The 24,981-nt window shown below is 38.7% G+C and overlaps 2 protein-coding genes across 9 annotated transcripts in view; one reads left to right on the forward strand and one right to left on the reverse strand.

Moving 5' to 3' along the window:
* The first annotated feature begins 185 nt into the window (after positions 1–185).
* mybbp1a (MYB binding protein (P160) 1a) lies at positions 186–24,784 on the forward strand. 2 transcript variants are annotated; one of them, XM_088320678.1, is made up of 27 exons: positions 186–419; positions 2,114–2,209; positions 2,335–2,418; positions 3,411–3,485; positions 3,579–3,686; positions 5,174–5,364; positions 7,299–7,466; positions 7,546–7,663; positions 8,857–9,143; positions 10,151–10,249; positions 10,316–10,441; positions 11,498–11,701; positions 11,790–11,898; positions 11,972–12,062; positions 12,960–13,123; positions 13,984–14,088; positions 14,160–14,279; positions 15,276–15,446; positions 15,519–15,676; positions 16,537–16,671; positions 17,758–17,821; positions 19,928–20,059; positions 20,138–20,206; positions 20,279–20,392; positions 21,979–22,080; positions 22,146–22,270; positions 23,960–24,784. In XM_088320678.1, exons 1-27 carry the CDS (start codon positions 219–221, stop codon positions 24,318–24,320), a joined length of 3,777 nt encoding a protein of 1,258 aa, XP_088176804.1. In that variant the 5' UTR covers positions 186–218; the 3' UTR covers positions 24,321–24,784. The 2 variants fall into 2 exon arrangements, with proteins under 2 accessions (XP_088176804.1, XP_088176805.1); XM_088320679.1 differs by having other exon boundaries at positions 23,893–24,037.
* The window catches only part of LOC148349254 (uncharacterized protein C11orf87-like), a 39,777-nt gene continuing 25,881 nt past the window's right edge, over positions 11,086–24,981 (reverse strand). For 2 of the 7 annotated variants that reach the window (XR_015847217.1, XR_015847222.1), the window contains exons 2-4: positions 14,132–14,258; positions 12,925–14,047; positions 11,086–12,012 (exon numbers count right to left, since the gene is read on the reverse strand). The gene's annotated coding sequence lies outside the window, so the exon portion shown is untranslated. Of the gene's footprint in view, positions 12,013–12,924; positions 14,048–14,131; positions 14,259–15,259; positions 15,793–16,505; positions 16,791–18,636; positions 18,786–18,871; positions 18,908–23,663; positions 23,786–23,863; positions 24,222–24,981 lie in introns of those variants that run through there. The other 5 variants (XR_015847219.1, XR_015847220.1, XR_015847218.1 and 2 more) reach the window with 5 other exon arrangements.

Consider the following 24,981-nt stretch of genomic DNA (forward strand, 5'->3'; position numbering starts at 1 on the left):
GGTATTCTTAGCAGCTTGTTTATAGTTCATGTAGTTTTGAGTATGATTCAAATCAACTTTGGTTTGTTTTTGTTGTGAATGAAGATTTACTCTACACTAGGAGGCGCCAATTCTTTAAAACTGAACGTAGACTCCTGTTAATAAAGTTGTTAGTATTCAAAACATTGACCCGGAAGTAGACATTACACCGGAAAAGACTTCCACGTTTCTTCCTCCCCATGTTTCCAGCATGTTCCTGTGAGATGTCCGCGAACATGGTGGAACTCCAGGAGAAATCTACCGGACCCGTCCGGACCGCTGGCGTCATCCAGCAAAACCGAGTCTTTTTGGATTTTTTCTGGGACTTGGCAAAACCTGAACAAGAAGTTCGACTCAGCGCAGTGGAAAATCTCCTTAAATACCTGAAGCAAAACGATAAGGTGGTCACATACTGCATAGTGATATTATTGTTTCGAGTAATTTTCCAATACTATTTTTTTTTTATAACGTCATCCTTAAGTCATTTTTTTACTCACTCTCCCCAATGTGTCTATCTTTACATCGTAGTTATACATTACTGCATATATATTATTTCCTAGTTTATCTTTTCGCACCGGTACAACATTCCACTTGATTTATTAAAATCCCCATTTTATAATTAATTTTATAAATTCGAAAATTATTCCCAATTTAATTTATTATACACATTTCTCCTACTTTGACTTTGTATTTTGTTTGAACTTTACTGTGTTTTTGTATTTAGCCCTCTATATCTTGTTCTATGTACTTCCTTCACTTTAGGGTATGCCTCCTGTTGTCTAAGGATCCAAATGACCCACCACTGAGTTGTTAAAAATCCATAAGAGTAGTGATATCATGCGCGTGGTCGTGGTTTTCTTGTATTCCAGGATCAAAACAGTGAAAGAAAACAACTTTTTCCAATGCTGTCCAAATGCCAGCTCAAATCCCTCGAAAAGTTTAAATCGCAAGTCAAGTCACATTAATTTGTCTAGTCCTTAATCACAAAAATGTCTCGGAAGGACTGCACAGGATTACAATTACACCATCGCCTGATCTTTAACCAACATGCGGGCAAGGAAAAACTCAAAACCTCAGCATGAGGAAAAAAGAAACCTTGAGAAGGGGCCTCACTAGTGGTAATCCCCCTTCCAAGATGACCAAGATGGAATAGATTTAGCATTGAGTCACAGTACACAAACATAGTAAACATCAATAAAAGAGAACACCTAGGTAACATGTTGCAATTGTTCCGGAAAGTACATGACAGCAACAACGCCTTAACCCTGTAAACTAGTCCAAAAAGTCCATAACAGCAACGACGCCTCAAACCTGTAAAATAGTCCCAAAAGTCCATAACTGCTTAATGATTAATTCAAGCGCGTCTAAGAATTTCACGTACTTACACGTGCAACAAAAGGGTCTGCAGTAATGATTTCAGCCATAAGATGGCATCAGTAAGTAGGATATTTAAAAGTTCCCCACACCACCTTAAGAAAAAGGTAATTTAATCTATAACACATTTACACTTTCTTTAAGTACTTATTTTTCTAAAGGAAGTGGAAGTAAAGGAGGTACATGTACAGAAAATCTTATACATTGAATAAATTATCATGATGGCATAAGTTATTCTTATCAGCCTCTGTAATACAAATGGCATGACAGAAAATAACCAAAGTTTGCAAAAAACAATAAATCAAAGAACGTTTATCAATGGATAATTTTTAATTTAATTTAATACAATTGTCTATCATTTATTACATCGTATTGCACATTGTTTACAATGAATTTTGACGATGCACTACCGAATAATCTTAACAAAATACTTAAAAGAAAGAAAAAGTAGACTGAGAAAAGTATTAGGATAGAAAGGTAATATTTTTAAGGTAATGGTTGTAGAATGGCTTAAATTGTCTGTACATCAGAAAACAGTGTAATGGCATTTGCTGCAGAATTGCGCCCAAATAAGAGTTCCAGAATTAAATTATGAATATGCATTTTACTATCTATCGTCAAGATATTTATATACACACAATATATATACAGTATATATTTTCAGTCTTGTGTGGTTATGGCTTTTTGGAGTAAATAACTTTATCTGCATTGCCTTTCGTAGGAAGATGAATTGGAGTACACACTCAAGAGGCTTGTGGACGGCCTTGCTCACTCGCGGGAAACGGCAAGACCGGCCTTCTCTTTGGCTCTGGGTCAGGTGGGTGAACACTGATCAATTCAACCATTTATTTGTAAAGGAATTTTCTAGGCAATGAAAAAATGACATAGCTTGGAATATTCCAACATTTTTGCCTGTGGGGTTATCCTAAAATTATTTTTCAGCTCCTTAACGCGTTCGAGGACATCACATTGGAAGACACCATAAACAGAATAAAGGAGACGCACAATGTGAGAAAAGCTAAAAAGGTGAAGGTTTTAAAATCAATTTTTGTTTTGCATTTGATCAAATACCGTATTTTCCGACCTTTAAAGCTCATCCAAATTGGCCAGAAATTTCAACATGCGCTCTATAACTTGGTGTTCCTTATGTATGGAAGAACTTAGAAATGCTCAGCGGCATATTTACATATTTGTGTGATTATTGATCCGTCGATAACTATCGCTGACCACTGTTGCATGACAATAGTGGCAACGGGGATTAAACCTGGATAGTGGCAGCACTGAATCCCAACCACCAGGCCACTAGGGATATAGATGACGTAAGAAAAGGCAATAGGTTTTACCTCTTTATCACTTACCATTCTTATTCTCTGTAGCAGATACAAACGTTAGAGAAATGAGAAAAGAGAAAGTAATTAAAAATCGGTCTAACTTTAAAAAAAAAAACTTTCTCAGCTTATACTAAGCACTGTAAGTAACAAACATTGTCGTTTATGTGCAGCCATGTGTTATGATGTATTTCAGGACGACCTAGTTAGTTCCTGTAATGGGTTTTTCTTCATTCGGTTTAGAATCTCGTTCGCTTCTCTGAAGACTTTTCGAGTCTGCGATACAATACTGTGTTTTTGTGGTCCCCAATCTTTTCCCTACCACGGATTGGTTTAGTGTTACTCAATATTGGCCCAGGTCCAATAATAACATGAAAGTGGTACCGTAACTAAATATTATGTGATGATGGCATGAAGCCTAATGCCTTTTCATGTGTTGTCTGTGTTCTTAGTAGGTTCAATTCTTGTTGATATGCAATTGTTATCAGTGATATATTCTGACTGAACAATAAATTCTCAAATATGGTCTTATATTTTATGCAACCCTAACCCTTCATGTTAGTTTTAATTGTATGCGCCTTATACTCCAGTGCACATTGAATATGAAAATAATCTGGTGTGCCTTAGAGTGCGGAAAATACGGTAAATAAAAAAAACGACAAACTAATATTTCTTATGCTTATCCTGAAGAAATTCATCAGAACTGCTGCATTTGGAAGCTTGTTTGGTGCCCTTGCCCTCCAGCAGTCAGGTCGTCTTTCAAAAGTACATTGTTTTTTTTTTACTTATATATTTGAAAAACAACTTCAATTAATGTTGTCAGTCAGATCTCAACTGTGCTATTTTTGCCACACGCAGGAGCCGCTGGTTTTACTCAATTGTGTGCAGCTTCTGCAAAACCTTAGCGAATATCGACAACACCTGAGGGACCTGCCCACAAAGACCATGATGGACATCCTCAACGAGGTAACAACAATCACAGTAGACACCCGAAATACAACATATAAACCCTAGGACAATTAGCTTGGGATCTCAGGTGCCCCAAATAAAAACCTGAAAATGACAAAATAGTATATTTTAGTGTCAGTATTGTCACCTGCAGAGGTCTGACTTCTCTCTGGAAAGCAGAATGACGCTTAACACAGAAAAAACAACAGCGACCAGAAGATGGTGCCCTGTCTAAGTTAGATCAGGAGGCTTCTTCTGCTATAACCATGGAAACCTGTACTCATGTGGGGCAAAACCCCTACCCAGAAAACAGCCCGGAGAGGGATAAGCGCCGCCAGACTCTGCTTGCCCATGAAACACCACAAGAAGTGGTGCCCGTACGACCATAGTGGTTAAGGGATCTGTGAACCCAATATACTAAGTACAGTGTTATTGTTACTGTTTTCCTGACTTGTTTACCTGACTGCCCATTTTGCACATCTGGTTAGCTGCTCCTCTTGCACTCTTTGCACTACAGTAAAATACTATACATAGCCATAATTATTTAGTATATTATTAGTACTCAATACTGCAACTCAATACAACATTTTATTTATATCCGTACATTCAAGGAAACTGTGCGGGTCGGATGTATCGACATTTCGTTCTGTATACACGTGTACTAGAATGACAATAAAGTAGATCTGAATCTGAAATATTTCTGTCTAATATACGTGCATAGGATTAAATAACATCTCTATTGATGTCTAGAAAAAATGAATTTGATTTACCTTTGGTGTGACACGACTTGAGCTGGTACAGTGGCTTGGCGGGTGGATGCAGAATGGGGAGGAGAGGGCCACGGCAAATGAAAAATTAAACTTCCATAATAAGGGATTGTCATGCTCTTAGGAAATTTCCTCATGGTCCTGAACGTCGATTTGTTACAGCAACTGATCAAGGGTAGCGATGCGTATGCATTTTTGATAACCGTAGATGCGTTTCCATGGTTATCATGTTTTTGCTTCTCCGTTAAGCATCAACGCAAGCCTTGGGCCAAGGCAAATAACTAAAGTACAGCATTGTATGACGGAAACTTGCAGTCTTTATGAGGCACACCAGATTCTGAAGTGAAGACCAGGGCAATGTGGGAATTAGTTCAGCCCAAAGCATATCGGCATTATTTTAATGCCTTGATGCAAACCAGCAGCAGACCAGCATCTTATATGATGTTAGACAATAAGTCATTTTAAAGACGTAACTTGTCATATGCACAAAAACCACTGACCTTTTGGACGTGCAAAATAATACGTTGTTGATTTAGTAGCAGGAAAAATGCTGTAAAGAGGGGCCACATCGTAAAGTGAAAATGTCTCAAGGTGAGGACGGTGTATCCCAGGGGTCTACTGTACATATTTCCATGAGGTTCTAATCCTGGATTGTCCAAAAATGAAGCAAGGTAGAAAAAAAGTCCTTCTCTGCTATTAGAACTAAAACTATTCCCCTCTTTGTCTGTTTCCTGGCAGGTTCCTGAGAAGGTTTTTGAAGAAGTTCTTTTCAGCGCCCTTCAGGCTGACATGGCCGCGGCTTTCCAGACGCCGGAGCAGCTGCAACTGTTACTGGTGGCGCTGGAGCGTTTCCCGCACACCCTCCAACCAAAGAAACTCAAAGGGCTGCTGGGATCTTCCAGCATTTTAAACAAAGGCAACATTGGGAAGTAAGATGGACAAAACACTAACCATATTTTTCTTAAACATTTAGCTATTACAAAAAAAAAAAGAACTAGCAGAATGTTGTATTGTTTCAATGCCTATGAATCAAGGCTTGGTTACTATTTGCAGTCGCGGGCCGGCGAATCGTGAGCTTTTTGTGAAACAAAGTCCTGTCCTCATAATGTCACCAGTCACTGAAATAGGTCATGCCACATATCATTAGAAAGTTTCAACTTTTGGGATTCAAGATGGGATTTCATTTTTACACTTCAAGATGTACTTATCAAAGAAAGGTCACATTCAGTCTGAAATAAGATACTCAAAAACGATAAAGATGGTATAGCTCACCAATAACGTGTTGTGATCGTCGCGTGATGACACGATTTTCGGCAAACTTGGTCTCATTCACAGTCTAGTGCAGAGGTAGGGAACCTATGGCTTGGGAGCCATATATGGCTCTTTTTTATGAGTACCTATGTCTCCGAAATAGAATGTAACTATAGCACATCTCTCTGTGGCGTTCCAAAGTCAAGTGATTTCATCTCGATTTTGGTCCATATAAAGCCGAAGCAACTTAATGCAGAAGTTCGATGAGAAACTATTTAAACTGATAAATAAAAACGCTGGCAAACAACTTTGATTGGCTGAGCAGTACAGGTGGGCAGATCCCTGCACACAGTGCAAGGCACTTCCTTCGCTCTCTCTCGCTCAGTGCAGTCTACACCGAAAGTGAATATGACGATATGCTTATCGTTTGCAGTAATTTGTGACATTTTTACAAAAGAACTTTGCATGCACATTGTTTTGAAACCGTTATTGAGGACAGATTTCATGGAAAAAATTGCCTCAACACTCTTAACTGAAGGTGAAAGACAAATTGTAAATGGCATATTTACATTGATTTGGGACACAGGATTTGGCATTATCATTTCATACATTTGATTAAATTATCAAATGACACACAGTGAAAGTAAATGTGCTGAATAATTAGCTTTTGTCTAGAGAGTGTGTTTGGCAGTTTTTTCAATTTTGTCTGAAAATATATGATTTGGCTCTCTCAATTTCTTTTAAAAACATTTTTTGCTTGGCTTTTTGGGCCAAAAAGGTTCCTGACCCCTGGTCTAGTTAAAATGTTTACCCAAAACATAATGCAGACAGATAAAAAAAAAAATCCGCCTAAAAGCATTTCTGTTTTATTTGGTGATTCTTGTTGTAATCCATTTTTTAAGCTTCGTTATCATGCGCAAGTGTGCAGAATCAGTGATTGACTTCTAGAAAAAGTCAAACACTTAGAACTCTTTCATTGTATCTAAAAATTGGCCTATGTAAAATACAAGGTTGCTGAGGTTTTAGACCTGTAAACAAGTTGTCTCCAAATGGCCACTCATGGAAATGAGTCAATTGCTTTGCCTTGACATACCTTGAGAAAAATGTGTTATATACAATGTTTAGTTGTTCAGATTGTGATCAAATTTGACCTGTGACGACGCAACATATTAAGTTATTCAGATATCTAGCATAAAGAACATGCTTACCAAACTATCAGCTTCACTCCAAATCACTAAATCCAAGGAAATATTAACTCTTGGTGTAACTTTTACCAGTAAGCAACTCGGGAGGAAGAGGATAAGACTCTACGCTTCCTCTTTCTGCTTCGAAAAATGTCCCACACACAACTGGGCAAGGTTAAAATGATCAACAAAGGGCTAGAGCGCCATATTGCGGTTTATACTAAAAATAACATTTGAAGTGATATACAATACCGGTAATAAAAATATAAAACTCAATTATATAATACTGTAATAATGTCACAGATAAGTCTCAACGAAGTATAAGTCACACCCCGGCCAAACTATGAAAAATACAGTGACTGGAAGTCCAGTTTATAGGGTAGTTTTTAAGTTCTTAGCCTTCAATGGATACCGTATTCCTTTTTCAGGGTGACAAACGTACTCAAGATGGCTGCCCAAACCGGAAAAAAGGAGTGTGCGCTTCCACCCGTAGCCACAGACCTCCTGAAGCTCTCGCTGAGGGAAGGCAGTTTTCAGCTTTTCTGGAACAAAGCCGTCGTGGGAGGATTGCTGAAGGGAAAATTGGGAGCCTCACAGTGAGTTATAAAAGCTTCGGTTTATTGTCTGATTTATTCGGTGATCATGCGTGTATTTATTATATTTTCTTTTGTCTAGCTTCATAAGTTTCCGGCTATTGGGCAGCGCTCTGCCTCTTCTGTCCTTGTCCCAAATCAAAGAGGTTCTGTCCGGAGAGGTGATGAAACAGTACGGCGAGCATGTTGTGACTGTTCAGGTTCGTTTTGAGTTTTTTCCTCAGGCTGGAACAGTTTTTTTATGTGCTAGTCATTAAGTACGTTCAGTAGAATTAGACACTAATATATTTAAGAGTTGCCACGAGATGGCACCCAAGACGCTAAAATTGAGACGATCCAAACCCATTAACACAAAGCATCTTTTACCTGCTAAATGCTCTTAATCACACAGTGTGTATCATTTAGTGAAGTGGTCTTCAACTTTTTCGGTACTACAGACCAGTCTAAACTCTGACAATATTCTCGAGACCCGGCCTATTAATGCCATTAGTAATAATAACAATAATAATATTGTAAATCCTCTTTGTAATTACTTGTCTATAGAGATTTAGAGGACATAGGAAAAGGCATTAGGTATTATCTCTATCACTCTGTTTTTAGTCATGGTACCGTCCTGAATCATATAAATGCAAAAAAGCATGACCAGGGAAACCAGTCTCGGTTATTAAAAATCAATTGGAATTTGAAGGACATTTATTAAATACATTGTAAATTTTATTTTGGTATTGTTTTCATAGTTTAGTGAGTAGCAATAGTGTGATGATGAGATCAAATCTAATCCCTTTCCTATCTCATCTACGTCCCTAGTGGGGTCTATTGGTTAAAATTCGGCGAGCTCACCATTGCTGTGCGGGTTTGATTCCTGTTGAATCCAATGTTGTGTACATTTGGTCAGCGAAGGTTTTCGACGGATCAGTCATTGCTCAATTACTGTATTATATACAGTATCTAACCAAAAACCCGCACCCAAACTCCGATTTATTTTTTTTATTTAAAAAAATGCGCGTTGTATGAAAATAAATTCGGTATAAGCAAAAATGTCCTTCATTGAGAAAAAATAATTTTGATTTACATAACAAGCCTTTATTTTCTTGACCTGCCATTTTTAAAATACTGTAGGTCAAAAAATGTGTATTTTTTTGACATAACTTAGCTCACTTAGAGGGGCATAAACGCCTGCCATCTTGCTGCCAAGGGTACCCCCAAAAACTTTGTGAAAGGCTGGGCAAAAATTGTGATTATAAAACGTATGCGTTTTTTTCACTTTGAGTCTCTGTAGTTTGTATTTTTCCTTGTGTGTTAGCACTCATTTTCAGTTGCACTACACAAAACAATGGAATCTAATCAAATATTACAGTCTCACTTTGAAATGGCTGATTTTCTTTCCCCCCAGAAACAAGAACGTTTCAAGATAGCTCCGGAGATGGAAAACTATGCGTCAAACTTCCTGGAGACCTGCCAGGACAACGAGAAGCAGCTTGCAGTGATGGTCGGCTTCTCCTCGCTCACCCATCAGGGTTACCCGGTGATGCCGTCTATGTGGCGCGGGGTACAGCACCTGAAGCCGGGTGCCCTGCGAGAGTACGTGAATTGGCTCAAGAACACCTTCCTGCAGCCTCGTTTGGACCAGCTGCTTAACGTCAACTCGCGAAAACAGGAGCGTGAGGACACCTCAGAAGAGTGAGTCCAGAGGAACTTTGGTCAAGTCGAAAGGGACACCTTAGCTACATGTTATCAACTCACATTTATTTGTATAGCCCTTAATCACAAAAAGTCCCAAAGGACTGCACAGGCCTCAGTTATAACATACCCTGATCCGAAACTTGCATGCAGGCAAGGAAAAACTTAAACGGCTTAGCATAAGGAAAATAGGAAAACTTGAGAAGGGGCCACACAAGAGGTAATCACCCTTAGGATGGCCATGCTGCAATTGATGTCGCTCTGTCAACAATACACAAAAAATGGTCAACATTACCAATAAACATAGTTAATAACTAAAATTGTTCAAGAAGTCCAGACAGCGATGACTTAACTTCCCATCTCAGCCAGCAAGTCCATACAGATGATGTCACAGGACCAGGTTTTGGTGCTGGCCCCTTCTTTTTCCCTCACTCTCAGCAGCCAGGCAGATGGAAAGGACAGAAAAACTAAAGTATGAGGGTAGCATCAATCATAAGCTATAGAGTATAAAGGTGTCTAAGTCTAAATTTAAATGGTTCCACTGAAGTCTTAGATCTTATTTCAGGGGGCAGAGCATTCCACACAATCGGGACCAGCTGGACCAGTGGACCAGCATTTTCTGAGTGGAACCTTCGAGCAGCAACATGGGGCATGACACAATCATAAAGATAAGAGCTGACGAGTCCACGCAAACCTTTGTATGTTAGTACCAGAACTCTTAAGTTGCATCTTAAATGGACAGGGAGCTAGTGCAAGTCAGCTAAAATTGGGGCGATATGATCAAACTTTCTTGTCCTTGTCAAAAGTCTCGCTGTTGCATTTTGTTTCCATTTGCTAACTTGATGCTAGACATCGAGAGACCAGAGAGCAAAATATTACAGCAATCGAGCTGAGAAGTAACAAAAGCATGAGTCATTCGCTTATCATCTGATTTCAACAGCATGGTGCAAATCTTCGCAATATAACAGAGGTTGAAAAAAGCTGGTTGTTATTTTCCTTACTGATAGTGTCTCGCGCTTGAGGAAGTGGATCGTGGCCAGGCTGGCTTCCATCGTCGACAACAACCAGGTGAAGAAGGATGAGGAGCTTATTATGGAAATTGCCAGGTAAGGAGTTGCAAATGGTTTCATCCAAGCAATGATGTCATTGTCTTCCTTCTTTTTTATTCTCAGATTTGTCTTTTTCCACACCCTTTTCAACACTAAGAAGGCCTGCCCAGACATTCCAGAAACAAAAGACAAGCTTCTCGCCCCACTTGATCAGAAAACGCGAGCGGTGATGGTCACTTCCGCGTTTGGGTGAGTTTACTTTGTATTGTCATCTGAAACTCATGGCATTTGAGTATAATACAATACGCTTAATTAATTTGGACATTAAGCCATATACTGTAGACTCCCGGGATATAACATTAATCCATTCTGAGAAGGGTGTCTTAAGTGGGGGATAAAAACCTATGGTAATTAGCAGATGCGTTCCTAACCCCCAATACCTTCGGGTAAAAACATTAAAATCGTGCATTTAAATGTTAAATGTGAGATGCAAAGAAGTGTATGGTAAGTACTTTTTATATGTAATATACCTGCGAATAACCTTTTAATAGACACGTGACTAATAAAAAAAATGGGTGTGACTTGAACTCTTAGAGTGGAGTTAGTGGGTGGATGCAAAGGGGGGAGCAAACGTTGGACCAATTTAAAAATCATTTTAAAACAAACTATTGTGAGTAATGTCATACCCTTAAAATATTTGTTTGCCTAATTGCCTCTTTGTTTTTAATAATTGTCCCAATCCTCAAGCATTTGGTATCTCAAGCTTCATTTCGAATGTTATTATCTTCTTCCTTCTCCCTTTAGCATCACTGAAAGTCACAGGACTCATTGCTTAACCAAATAAAGGTTGTTACACCAGTTTCTGTACTGGACGAAAAAAGCAAAAAGGAGCATTCTGGGAAGGAATTTGTTTATTAGCATATCAGTATCTTCATGAATCGATAGTAGAGGCGCATACTTTATGACATCCAACAATAGTAGACAAGCATCTGAGTGACATAACGTGTCATATGCATAAACACCACAGTTTCGGGGCATGTGAAATACTTTGTTGCCATATAGAGGGTGAAATGCCATGCAAAGGGGCTGGAAACAACATCCTATTCCTCACTGTAAGTGGAAACTTTACAAGGTGGCTTTGCTATAGTCCGGGGGTCTTCTGTATCAAAAACGTGTTACTACAAAATGGTAAAGAAATGCTCCTCAGTTCACTGCAACATGGTATCATTGCATCATTTACTCTAGATGGCACTAGTATAAAACACTTTGAATCTTTGTTTCTACTCCATGATGTTTATCAACCAGGCTCCTCTTCAGCCTGCACAACTTGCCCGCCTTGGACACAACCAAAAACGTGCAGATGACCAATAAACGCACTCTCGGCATCACATCTGACGGCACTTTATGGCTCTTCCGCATAGTAGAGTACGCCCAAGAACTCCTCCACAAGCCCGTCTTCGTTTCTCCTATCAAACCCTTCTCTGAAGATCAAAAGCAGGCCTGGGACAGGTCTGGCGACAAGTTCATTTCTCCTCAGAAGTCTGTTAAATTTTCAGCTTTCCTTGACCATTATCTTTCTGTGTTGTTTTCTTGCCAGTATGATGGAATCGGTGGCGAGGTTGAAGAAGAAAGGTAAAAAAGGCAACTCTGCAGAGAGCAGTGCCTTTCAGCAACTTTTCCTCATGGTCGGCATACACCTTTTCAGGGTAAGGAGTAATGGTTGCCCAGCACAAGATTATTGAAAAATATATCTATTTAATCGTGTTATATTTGATGAAGGAGCCAGATGAGCTGCTGGGTGTTCTGAAGGACCTTCAGAGCTGCGTGGATAAAGCGCAGGAGAAGAAAGCCAAAAAGAAAATGGAGAAAGGTGAAATCCACACACACACACAGTCGTTGTTACAAGACGCGACAAATACTCCAAAATAAAGAAAAAAAAAGATGTATTGGCTGACAATTACAGTAAGAAAATGCCTAAAACTTTTCTATTTGGGAACTGAACCCCAAAACAGAGCCATGAATGAATATAAATTTGTTAAAATAATTTAACCAGCAAGACATGATATGCAATCCATTTCGGGAAAAACAAAATGACAAAAGCTACACCTCATTTGCAGCAGTCAAAGCAACAAATCCTTAAGTAAAAATCAACGTTTAAGTTCAAAATTATTAAACCAAAAACAAATACATGCAGATAAACAAATACTAGCAATTAAAATTCAATTCCGAAAAAGTCATAAAAACCAAATGAATTATTGAATAGAAATTTGCCAGAGCAGAAGTGAAGCAAAACATTGTAATTTTCAATTTGTAAGTAAATAAAACAAAAAGCAAATGCTCCAAAATAAATACAAAAACGGTGCTATTAAATGTATTAACAGATTTAAAACAAAAAAAATCAATTTGCTTAGAGTCAAAAGGGTGAATTTTCCACAATAAAAACCAACAGCACTACGATAAATTCTGGATTACAAGCTGCTACTTTTTTCCTCCATTTTTGACACTGGCTTTAAACACCAGCGGAAAGAAAATATATTAAACTTTCAACTTTTTTAAGGACACCTCAAATGATATACCCTACCTTTTAAGCCTGTGGCTTTAAATCTGGTGTGGCTCATACAAAGACGAAATTGAGATTCGTTCTTAAATTTGCGCGTGTAGCTTTTAATTAGGCGCACTTTGTAGTTCAGAACTTTGAGTAGATAAAAAATGAGTTCAAACATTTGACTTACTGTGTTTTTAAAGGATTATTTTTTTGTTTCCACAGCTGACAAACAAGAGGAGGCGGAGCCAGAATGGGTCGAGGTAATGGTGGACATATTGTTGTCCCTCCTGTCCCAGCACAGCCGACACATCCGGCAGGTCTGCAAGATCGTCTTCGCTTCCATCTGCCCCCACGTCAATGCCAACGCCCTCGCTGCCATTACAGATGTAAGTAGAGGGAATGTTTTTTTTTCTGCAGAAGTCTGGATTCTAGAGCTGCAACAACGAATCGATAATGAAGTATTAAAAGCGTTGGCTACAAAATTGATCATTGAATCGTTTTGTCGCGCTATTTAAGCAGCTCTCAGCACTTTAGTTCAATACAAATCAAAGAGTGCATTGAATTCTCTTTTTGCTTTGCACTTTGCTTTTTGGTCCAGCAGAGGGCGCTTCGAGATAGTATTTTGATGCACTGGTCATCTCCATCAGTGGTTCTCAACTGGTCCAACTCACTGGTGCGGCATTTAAAAACTTACGGCTGCAATCATGACTTTAAGCCAGGAGATGACAGCAGAGTAACACATTATGTCTGCATTTCTTAGACACGCTCGAATAACCTCCTCTTTTTTTATCTTTTTGGGGACCTATTCCGCCCCCGCCTTGAACTGACCTGATAAGACAGTTAAAAAAACAGAAGGGCACGATAGAAAATAAAGCATAAGGGTTCTTTGTACTCGGATTGGCATTGTTAACATTTCGGCTGTACGATTTTTAGAGAAAAAAAAACAAATTTTTTGACCAGTTTTGCAATTTCAACGCGATTTTCGATTTTAAGAGAAAGGTGCATTTTCTTTCCTGGTTTCATTATTTTTGTATGTACTTAACCCTTGGATGCCTGTCAATACCTGTACATACATTCCTCCATGAGTGTAGTTGGTAATTACTAGGGAAAAACGCACACACACACACACACAATGTTTTTCAATCCGTTTCAGCGATTAATTTACAAAAATAATCGACTGATTCATCGATTATTGAAATAATTGTTAATTGTATCCCTTGTCAAGACATCAGTTTTTCGTTTGTAGGTTTTGGATCCCGATGACGACAACGAGGAGGATGGCCCTGTCCTCGTGGTGGATGAGGACAACCCTGGGAAAAAGAAAAAGGAGAAGGGGGAAGATGACGAGACGGTGCTTCACTTGTTTTCCCCTTTTATCACTCGACCCATCATACTCATCTTTATCTTTTTGTCGGTCAAAAGGAAGAATACTCTGAAGAGTCAGACGGCAGCTTGGATGAAGATGAAGAAGCCATGGAGGAGGAGGTAGACCCACAATTTAAAATGGAGCTGATGAAGGTGCTGCAGCAGAAGAACGCTCTGGTGAGGCTTTCATAGAGGAACGCCAGATTGGCATTGTTTTTTGTTTATAATACAGTAGACCCCTGGGATACGGTATTAATCGGTTATGGGGTAGGGATTGCTAGGTGAAATTGTTGTATGGCCGGGGAAAAATATCATAACTAGCCAATACATTCAAAACCCAAAATTCTTTACTCCTGTAACCAATATTAAGATATATAAATAGTATATAGTAACTCTTACTTAAATGTAATATACATTTTAAAATAACATAAATCCATATAAGTATAAAGGAAAAAAATAATTTTATGTACTTTTGGTGTGATGTGACTTGAGCTGCTTCAGTGGGCTAAGTGGTTGGCGGCAGAGAGGAGGGGAAATAGCCAATTAAAACTAATTTTAAAATTAACACTTATGAGATTATAATACCTTGAGAAGACATTTTGGTATTAATAATTGTAAGCTTCCTTTCTAAGGTCATCATTTTCTTGCTTCTCGCTTTAGCATCGCTTCAATTCCTAGGACCAGTGACTAAACAAATTCAAATTTGTTACACGAGACTGAACGAAAAGAGAGGAATGGGGGCATTGTGGGAGTTTAGCCAATAGCAATTTGAAGACGCGGTGATGGAAACCAATAGCAGACCAGCGTATTATATGACATTGATCAATAAAAGACAAGCATCTTGGAGATGTAGGAGGCACGTACCTTTCATAGTTGTACTAAAATATTTTGGGCTTAGAAATCTCTGTCGTTTAATGTCATAAGATGGGGCAAATGCAATTACAAGGGGTCAAAAACACCTCTTATTCCACACCTTAAAGTGAAAACATTGTTAGGCAGGGTCGCCATATCCTGGGTGTCTGCTGTATCGACTTTTGAACGAGTGAGATAAACTATAATTACTTAATGCTATGTAGGGAAAAAATGAACAATTTTACAAAAAATGTCCTCAGACACAAAATTCAAAACTGTTACATTAATAAAGCCATATTTAATACCGATGTCTTACTCCAGGCGACAGAGGAAGATAGCAATGAGGAAGACCTAGATGATGACGCCATGATGGAGCTAGACAAAAGCCTGTCGGGACTCTTCTCTGAGCAGCAGAAAAAGATCCAAGCTAAGAAAAAGGCCAAGTCCAAAATGCAGAAAAAGACAACTCTAATGTGCGATTTTAAGATAAAGGTCAGTTTGAAAAAAAGCTCTAAATGGTTGTCAGAATTGACAAAAAAAATCCTCATTGTCTGACTTCTTTAGGTACTGGACCTGGTGGAGGTGTTTGTGGCCCGACAGGCCGGAAGTCCTCTGGTCCTGGATCTTTTAGAACCGATGCTTAACATGATCGAGCGAGGGATGATGTTGGGCAATGGGAAGCAGGGGCAGGACTTCCTGCGAAGGGCGGCCGACGTTTTCAAGTAAGTCAGCTTAAGTTCTTCAAGCTCTTACAATTTATGTCCTTCCTCCGCTGGGTGGCTCATCTTTTAAAGTACAGTGCCTAGCAAAACTACTTCCACCCCCCACACCCCAATAACTTTTGTCATATTGCCACAATTCAGGCTTCAAACTTAAATGTAAATAACTGATTGTAGGTTCCAAGGATCAACATGTAGACATTATCTTGAAGTAAAACTAAATTATTTCAACATTTTATATTATTTTTACCACGAGAAACTGAAAATTACGCGTTGCACAACAAGCCGGGGCGCAGGTTCACATTTAAACAGGACAAGGACCCTAAACATAAAGCAAAATCTACAATAGTGTGGTTTAAAATTAACAATATAAAGGTGTTAAAATAGCCACGTCCAGGCCTCAATCCAATAGAGCATTTGTGAAAGATCTGAATAATTCTGTGCACAAACGATCACAATCAAACCATAAAGAACTTGAGATGTTTTGTAACGGCAAAAATTTCTGTTTGAAGGTGTGTAAAACTTGGGGACATTTGCAAAAAGACTAGTGGCTGTGATCACGACAAAAGCAGGTTCTACAAAGTATTGACTCTGAGGGGGGCAATATTTTTGCAACACCTACTTTTTATATATTTTTTGTTAGCCCAATAAAAAATGTTAAATACATTTGGTTTCTTTTCACGATTGTGTCCCATGTGTTGTTGTTGTTAATATTTTGAGGGTTTTTTGTATCTATAGGTTTGACCCCCGAAAATATGGCAATATGTCAATTCTTAGGGGGCAATACTTTTGCAAGGCGCTATACCTCAGCTAAAGTTCTCTAAGCGCCTACCTCAATTTGTTCCTTTACTTGTGTTTTGTAGTAACCAGCTGTGCAGATCCAAAGTATACTGTAGAACCGCAGAGGACAGAACAGAGGAGCTTCATGATCTCCTCGACAAGCTGATGGCCAAAATGAAGACCTTGTCAGAGTCCTCTGTCGCCCTCTATTACTTCAGGTGAAGACAATAACTAGCCCCTTAGTAATGGTTTATTACGGGTGCTATAAATCCCTGAAAATACTTGAATTTTAATGTGGTGTTTGCAAGATCAGGAAAATGCTTGAATTTTGTGTGAAGTGCTTGAAAATGCTTGGAATAGTTACCATTGCCATGTTTAATGGCAGTCTAATTTGATGAAAAACGCACCAAATAAAGAAAAATGATAAACGTTTGCGTAAAAATGACGCAGATGGTGGCACCTTATTATTATGTAAAACCTCACTTCCCCTACTGGTTGCATCCAAGATGACTGGTGCCTCAAACTTCTTTTGAGAACCGCCACTTTCGGCTCCTCACCTTTTTTTGTCTTTTTTAGTTATATCAATGATAACAAAACATTTTGTACCAAAATAATTAGTAATTCATGAAAATTACGGTAATTCTGGATGGCTCATATGCACAGGCGAGGCACTCGATTTTGTTCCTCGCCTCCCTCACACTGAAACGTGAGTTAAGCATTGCTGTTTTGCACAATTCCTGATTTTTAGGGATTTTAGAGTTTTAAAGTTTCAATTCAGTCTTCATATTTTAACAATATATTGGTACCCATTAGAGGAAACGTTCTACCTATGTCGCCTCTTTCAAACTCAAGTTGCCGATCGTGTTAAAATTCACAGAAATTTAGCCGCTCGGCGAAAATTCACTGTACCAGAGACCAATGTTCGAGAATGGAGAAAATAACAAAATGTCATCCCGACAGATACGAGTATAACTAAAAAAAGCACAACGAGGAAAACAACCCTTTTGTGTATCTGATAATGACTTTGAACGACATTTAATAGATATTGTACATTTAATTATGGTGTTGTGTTCATAGTTGTCAATAAATGATGTCACTTATAAAGCTTAATTCAAGCTAAGAAAAAGTGAAATAAAATTTTTAGACTGACTTTTATTCAAAAATAGGGAGTGCACATTACACACAGGAACGATTCTTAGCGAGATTACATAATACTGTATGTACAAATATTTGCCTCCAAGTTGTGTGTTAAACGTCAAAACTGTGTCTTATTTTAATCATTTTTTTATTTTATTCCCCCCCAGTGCTACTCTATATGTTGTCAAGGTGTTGCGAGGAGCACCCTCTACCGGAAACAAAGACGCGGACGTACGTAACTCTTAATTCTACTTTTCTCCTGATACCAGGCAGCGGCCGCAAACCGTTTCCAAGATTTTGCGTTATTCTGAGCTCATTTTGCAGAGTACTACTGCATTCATAAAACAAACATTGCCATACTTGGTCGGGATGCTGTCAATCTTAATTAAATTGCTGATGACTCACAAAAAATCTCTAAAATTCAAAAGCCCAGACAATCACAACAGCCTCTATACATTGGACTAAAAATGACTGGACTCTCCAGTGCCTCTCTCACATTATGAAGAGGTAGAGAGCTGGCAGGACAAAGTATTGCTACTACTTCCCTAGAAAATCATAATATATTCTAATTAGGAACATAAATGCTGAAAAACTTGTTAACAAACCAAGCTCTCCAATCCCTTGCTCACATGGTGAAGAAGTAGAGGAGACACAACCTGGTTGTGCTGGTAATTCAATAGAAAATACAATTATATTCTCACTAGGAAAATAAATGCTTAGAATCTTCCTAACAAGCCAAGCTCACCTGTGCATTGCTTACATTACGGAAAGGTAAACCCGACCAAGTTGTGCTACTAAATTTATAGAAAATCAAAATGTTTTATCTAAGGAACATTAAAATGATTAGAAGTACACATCCTGGGCCACGCTACTGACAATGGCCAAGCTTGGTACTTCGCACACATTAGGAAGAGAGTAGACATGACCAAGTTGTGCTGCTACTTGTATAGAAAATTATATATATATATATATATATATATATATATTCAGGAACGTAAATGCTTAGAATATTCTTAACAAGCCAAACACTCCGGTGCCTTACTTACATTATGAAAAGGTAGAGAGGGGACACAACCAAGTTGTGCTACTACAGTGGGACCTCGGTTATCGCGGTTAATGGGGACCAAAACCCCCGCAAAAAGTAAAAATCTGCAAAGTAGCGACGCCCCTTCAAAAAAAAGAACCTTTGCAGTACACCCCCCTGTATACAGTACACCATATGGAATACGGTTAGAGAAATTCTTGTTAAACAATCAAACAATAAAACAAAATGTAACTTACCTCTTACAATAAGTTCTTTTAAGCGTAGTTGATAAAAAGACCTGTGCAGTACGATGAGGTAATAACGATGAATGACTGCACAGGGGCAGGAAGAGCTTTACTGCTCCTCGGATGACGGCGCAGACGATGCAGGAGAAGCTGCTAGCTAGCGTAGCTCTTTCCCGCTTTTAATTTGTCCAATAAAATCACTTTTTCGGTAAGTGTTGGCCAATTTCGCTTTTTCTTCGGTTCCCAAGCTGCACCAAGGGATGAAGAGCGTTTAGGAGCCATCACGAGGACAAACACTTTAAAAGACAAAGGCTATTGTGCTGTACGGTATACGTACGAGATATGCGTGGCATACTGTAGTGAATGGGCCAATGGGGAGTCGAGTATTCAGCGAGTGCTGGCCAATGAGCTTGCGATTATGGCCGTGACGCTTAGCGTATATGTGCATTTTTTTGTGTTTTCAAATTTTGTAAAATGATGCAATTACTAATTCTAATTGAATATTTTGTTTTCAAATTTTGTATAATAATGTAATTTCTAATTTTAATGTAATATTTTTCATTATTATTAATTTTTTTTTTTTTTTATTGATGTATATATATATTTTTAAACTATTACAGTCCGCGAAGCTCTGAAGCCGCGAACGTCGAAGCGCGAAGTAGCGAGGTCCCAAAATATATTTTTATTAGTAACATAAACGCTTAAAATCTTCCCAACAAGCTACTGATAATGGCCAAGCTTATTGGTGCCTCACACACATACCGAAGAGGTAGAGATAAGAGACGACCGAGTTTAGATAATACTTCCTTACAAAATCATAATCTATTGAGGAACTTAAATGCTTAGAATCTTTCGAACAACTATTGTCTGCTGAATGAATATCATTATACGGCATCAAGTTATTGGGTCTTTTTTCTCTATCAGTCTAATAACTGACATATTTGGCCATTATCGGTTCAATAACTCTTGCCCCATGCATTCATAATAATCGCATATCTATTATTGACAATGCCAAATGTTTCACTTTTTAGTTTAATGCATCCAAATTCAATTTTTTTTTTCTTACAGTTGCGTTTGATGGGCAACGTGGACGTGGAGCGTGTATCGAGCCTTTTCCGGGAGGCCCTCTCCTCCTTCATGAGTCACCGGAAAAGCCCCTTCACCACCCAGATGTTCACCGACCTGTTCAACAGATTCCCGGTTCGCGAGTGCATCGGAGCAGATGTTTTTTGTCATATGGGGGCGCTAATTGATAACACTCGTGTGTTCATTACACAGGTTTTGTGTGTCAACCTGTTGGACGCTCTAGTGCAGTATATTATGTCCGCCGTCCGGGAGCACCAACAGGTATTGTTTCTTTTGGTTTGTAAACTTCTGCACATTCTAAACTCTTATTGTGTGCCGTTTCCATACGCATAGGCCCAGGCGTGTGTGTTGTTACTGCGTGCCGTGCAAAGCAAGGACGTGCTGAACGTTATGGAGGATGAATCTCGCCTGGAATTTTATTCCAAGGTGGTAGCTCAGCTTGCGCTGGTGAGTGGATCCTTTTGCGTAAAGTTCCATTTTGTATTGGTCAGCAACCCCTAGTGGAGTATAAACACTTAATCCATTTAAATAAGAAACTTCTAATTTCGGATAATAAGCAAAAACACGTGTAGTATAATGTACTACATGCTTGTACGATAAACAGAATTTTAGGTTTACAAATTTGTATCAGGGTTACCACGGATCCTTGAAAAAGTCTTAAAAGCGATTGAGTTCATTGGCCTTAAATGACATTAAAATGTCTTGTATCCAATCTTCAAAAGTTTTAAAAATGTAAACACAAAGATTTAGTAATCATCAATTTTCCACATCCAGCGAGTACAAAATATATTATTCGAAGCATGTGTTTTTATGATGCTACACTCAAAATGGGTGTTGAATACAGCAGTGTTATGCTTGTCAAAAAGTATTACACGATACCGAAATGTCATTTTTTTTTTAATGCATCATGATAAAAATGCTTCATGAACGTAGCAGACCTATGGAATTAGTAGTTATCTGCCAGTTTTGACTGAGGGTTCATTAACTACTGTCAACATAATTTTTATGTATTGTTTTATATGTCTAAAGCTTTGGAGAGTGCTTTATTTTTCAGTTTTCAACTAGACCTAAATGTGATTTTTTTTTTTTTTTTTTTTTCAAAATGCCTCTATTTCGTTTTTTTTTGTTTGAAACTTGGTCTTAAAATTTCATTTCAAAAGGCAATAAAAAAGTCTTGAATTTAACTCACCTTAAGTTGTATGATATTACCCAACTTGAAGAAGCTGACATGTTTGGCAGTTATAAGACTATGGAAACCCCAAAGACAGATTAGAAAAGGTAGTGTGTCCAGCTGATGCGTTTAGCACTTAGCGGCCACTTTTTGCGCAAATCTGTTGCTAAATACGGTTGGTGAGGCATTTGACGCTCTTTTTTTTTCCGCACTGTTTCCTTCTCTAGCAACCAGGTTTTGATTTGCCGTTATTGTTAGGTTCTCCTGCTTCGGCCCTCAGTGTCACTCTTGTTCCACAGCTGGTCATCCAAGCGCATATCGTTGAGTTCTGTGATTTAGGGATCTTCGATTTTTGTCTCCACTGTTTCTTTCTCTAGCCACTCATGTTAGCTATCAAGTCACGACTCACCCCTAGCCGCTATTGATATTGTTTGCTTCTCTTGCTTAGTCCCTTAGTGTCATTGCTCTTACAACATTTTACTGACCTTTTTAGTAGCTTAAAGTTGGCGACTTACACCGGCTATGGCCAACTCTAGATACTGGCTCTTCTCAGCTGTTGCAGGTGTATAGGAAGTAAAATTCAAGATTCCGTAGTGTGCCTTCTTCAAATGAACCATTCAGCTCCATTCTTAACTACTACGACGTCTAGTGGTGAATAATTACACACTGTCCCTTTAGATAAATAACTGACATCGGATTTCCCTTTTTATTTTTGTAGTCAGTCTTGTGGCCTTTAACAGAGAATCTACTCCCAGAACACTTGCATAATTAAATTTTTTACTGATTTGAAAAAACGGAATGGTTCCTTAACGATTTTTGCCCCTGATGCACAGTTGATCAAATTAGCTCGTTTTCTCTGCAGGCTTTCAATCTGGAAGGTCAAACCGAGAACAAAGCTTTGCGGGAGAAGGTACTGAAGGCTCTGGAACTGTTTCGCATGTTGGTCAAACACATCCAGCAGCAGGTATTTTTGGAAGAAATTATCATAAATACGGGAAGGAGATATATCGCCTGTTTGGTTTTATGTAGAAGCTGTCCGTGGACCTTGAGGCCATCAAGAGCATTCTGCAGCAAATGCCTGAAGTTCTGGTCTTCAAAAAGACTGGCCAGCTGGAGGACACCTATTGGACTGTCATGAAAATTTTCGGGATCATGTGAGTAGCCATCATGTGGGCATCGCAAACCTTTTAAAGGTATTCCCAAATTCTTAAAACTGCAGAATGTGGGGAAATGACACATGTTTTATTTTAATTTCTTGTTAATATAATATAATAAATATATATATATATATATATATATATATATTTCATCGGTGTATTCCAATTATTTTCTGAGAAAATGCAATTTGAAGGCTGCATGTCTTGTCTTTGCTATCCTGAGCTGTGACATCAGAGGAACACCAGCACCCGAGCAAGCCAGTCGCCATATTGTTTAATGTGTTAATTAGTTAGAGGTTATGGCTGTTTTAGAGAAGTTTTTGTAGTTTTTGTGGAGAAAGTGTATCTATTGTGTCGCAGTAATGTACAACTAAGGGCATGAAGCCAAATAAGGGCTAACTGGCAAAAATAACTCACAGCTGTCAACGGCGGGTTAACCCGGCCTCGACAAAGAGTGGTTGCAGCCCCGCCAGAAAAACGCAGGCTGTCCGACCCAAAAACACCCAGTGAGCTGCCAGTTTAATCTGGAACAAACAAAGAAAAACGGCAACGACGACAAACGCGAAACCAGCCGAGAATAAACCAAGGGACATGGCAAAACCAACGCCAATGCTAGCCGTCCAAACAACACACAGTTGGCAGCCAACGAGCACCAACCGGTAGTAAACAAAACAGGAAAGCCCTCGGTAGCCACAACACTAACAGGGAACTAGACGGACAAAATTATACCAATCGCGACACACATGGCCATAACACAAATGAAAAGCCAAAATCATGAGATTTTGCAGATAGTCTACAGGGTATTTGTGGTTTTGCAGCCAAGAAACTGTTAAAATTCGCCGCCTGTGTAAGATACAGCAACAGATTAATTAAAACAAATTTCTGCAATACAGTGGATTGTAAAAAACTAGAACGATTGCTAAGATTGATCTCTGCAGTTAATGGAATCTACATCAAGAACTATTGATTTATCCAGAGAGATTGTGTTTTTTATTTCATGGCATTCGGATCGACGTGACAACGATACAATTAGTCGGCGCGTGGGGTTATTGCACCGAAATGTAATAAATAAATTCAGGCTAACTGTAAGTGCAGCTTGAAATAGTCTTGCCGGCACATTTTAGCCTAATGGGTTGCACTTTGGCCAATTGTAATTTTAGTTATTTTTAGTTATTTTCTTTTAGTTTTATTTAATTTATTTTTCTTAAAGAACAAACTTCTCTCTTCCGGGCAGAAGCAGGCTTATTGTAGAAAGTAAATCACTACAGTAACTGAGCCGAGCTAAATTTAACCTGCTTTCATGCATGCAACTTGAGGCTAAATTCAGCCCAGATAATATACATATCAAAGTTGTATTAGTGATTGGAACATATATCCACACCCTTCTCACCTTTTTAACTCCCTACCAATTTTCATGCCTGAATCGCTGTCCTTTATGAGCTGGCCTCACATGTTGCGTTAATGTGATTCGCCTTTTTGAAAGTACTGTGTTCCTTTAATGACGTCACAGCTCTACAAGAAACAAGCGAGATGAGTCAACTTTGAGACAAATTTTTTTTTTAAAATAAAAATAAATCTGTTCGGGAATACCTTTTTAAGGACGTTTCGTCTCCCATCAGGGCTTAAAAGACTATAAGTGTCGAAAAAAGTCTCCAAAGTCGTCTCGTTTGTCCCCGGCATCCTCAGGAAACCCAAAACGGAGAAGATAAAACCCAGCAAGGATGAGAGCCAGCTGCCGGCGCCGCTCAAGCTTGCCAAGAAGCAGAAGGGCTTCCTGCCAGAAAGCAAAAAGAAGAAGAAACGCCCTCAGCCCGTCTTGGAGCCCGCCGCTGCCAGCTCGGCCCTCACGGCAGACAAAGCGGGGCTAGACAAAGGACAAAGCGGGAAAAGGAACAAAAAAAAGCTCAAAAGGCCAGCCGACGGAGCTCCGACGTCTCAGGCCAGCCCGGCAAAGAAGACAAAAATTCCAGATGTCAGCGACGCTGGCAAAAAGAAAAACAAAAGGAAAAAAAATAAAGCGGGACAGGCGTATTTGCGGACGCTCTAATAAGTATGATTCTACTTTATTCTGTTTGTTTGTTTTTTTTTTAATTTCCATCATGGTCACCAAAATATGGCAAAAACATGTGCTTATTTTTTATAACGCAAGACTCACTTTTATCAGAAAGATCCCAAAACAAACCGCAATAAATATTTCCCTCCCCTTCCTCATCATCCTGCACCCACGAGTCAACCTTTTGTGTTTTCAAAAACAAATCTGGTCAATTTCTGACCTGGGTGACGGAACGTCTGCGAAACAATAAAGGTAAAATGTATAAAATTTAGGGGCCTCTCGTGCTATAGATTATTTTTTTTTTAGCCTGCGCCCACTTTTCAACCTTTATGTGTGTTATGCAACATTAATTAAATGTGTGAGATTGTGAAAAAAAGAACAACCAACACAGTTTGGTGTTGCTTTGTGAGATAAAGGTTTGAGTCGGCTTGTGAAAAAAAATAAAGGAATAAAAAATATTCAGATTCAGTGGTGGTTCTACACTAAAGTACTTGGGAGTGAGGACCTCCAAGTGCCTCACCGAAAATTTGCCAAGACACATATTTAACACAAATAAAAGGTAATTTGCACATATTGTCAAATAAAAAATTGAAAATATTTAGCAAAAAATGCTTTAATGATAAATATAAACTCACTACATACATAAGAATGCCAA

This window comes from Urocampus carinirostris, chromosome 17 (assembly GCF_059441175.1).
Source record: "Urocampus carinirostris isolate Australia breed hairy pipefish chromosome 17, RoL_Ucar_1.0, whole genome shotgun sequence".
Taxonomy (NCBI): domain Eukaryota; kingdom Metazoa; phylum Chordata; class Actinopteri; order Syngnathiformes; family Syngnathidae; genus Urocampus; species Urocampus carinirostris.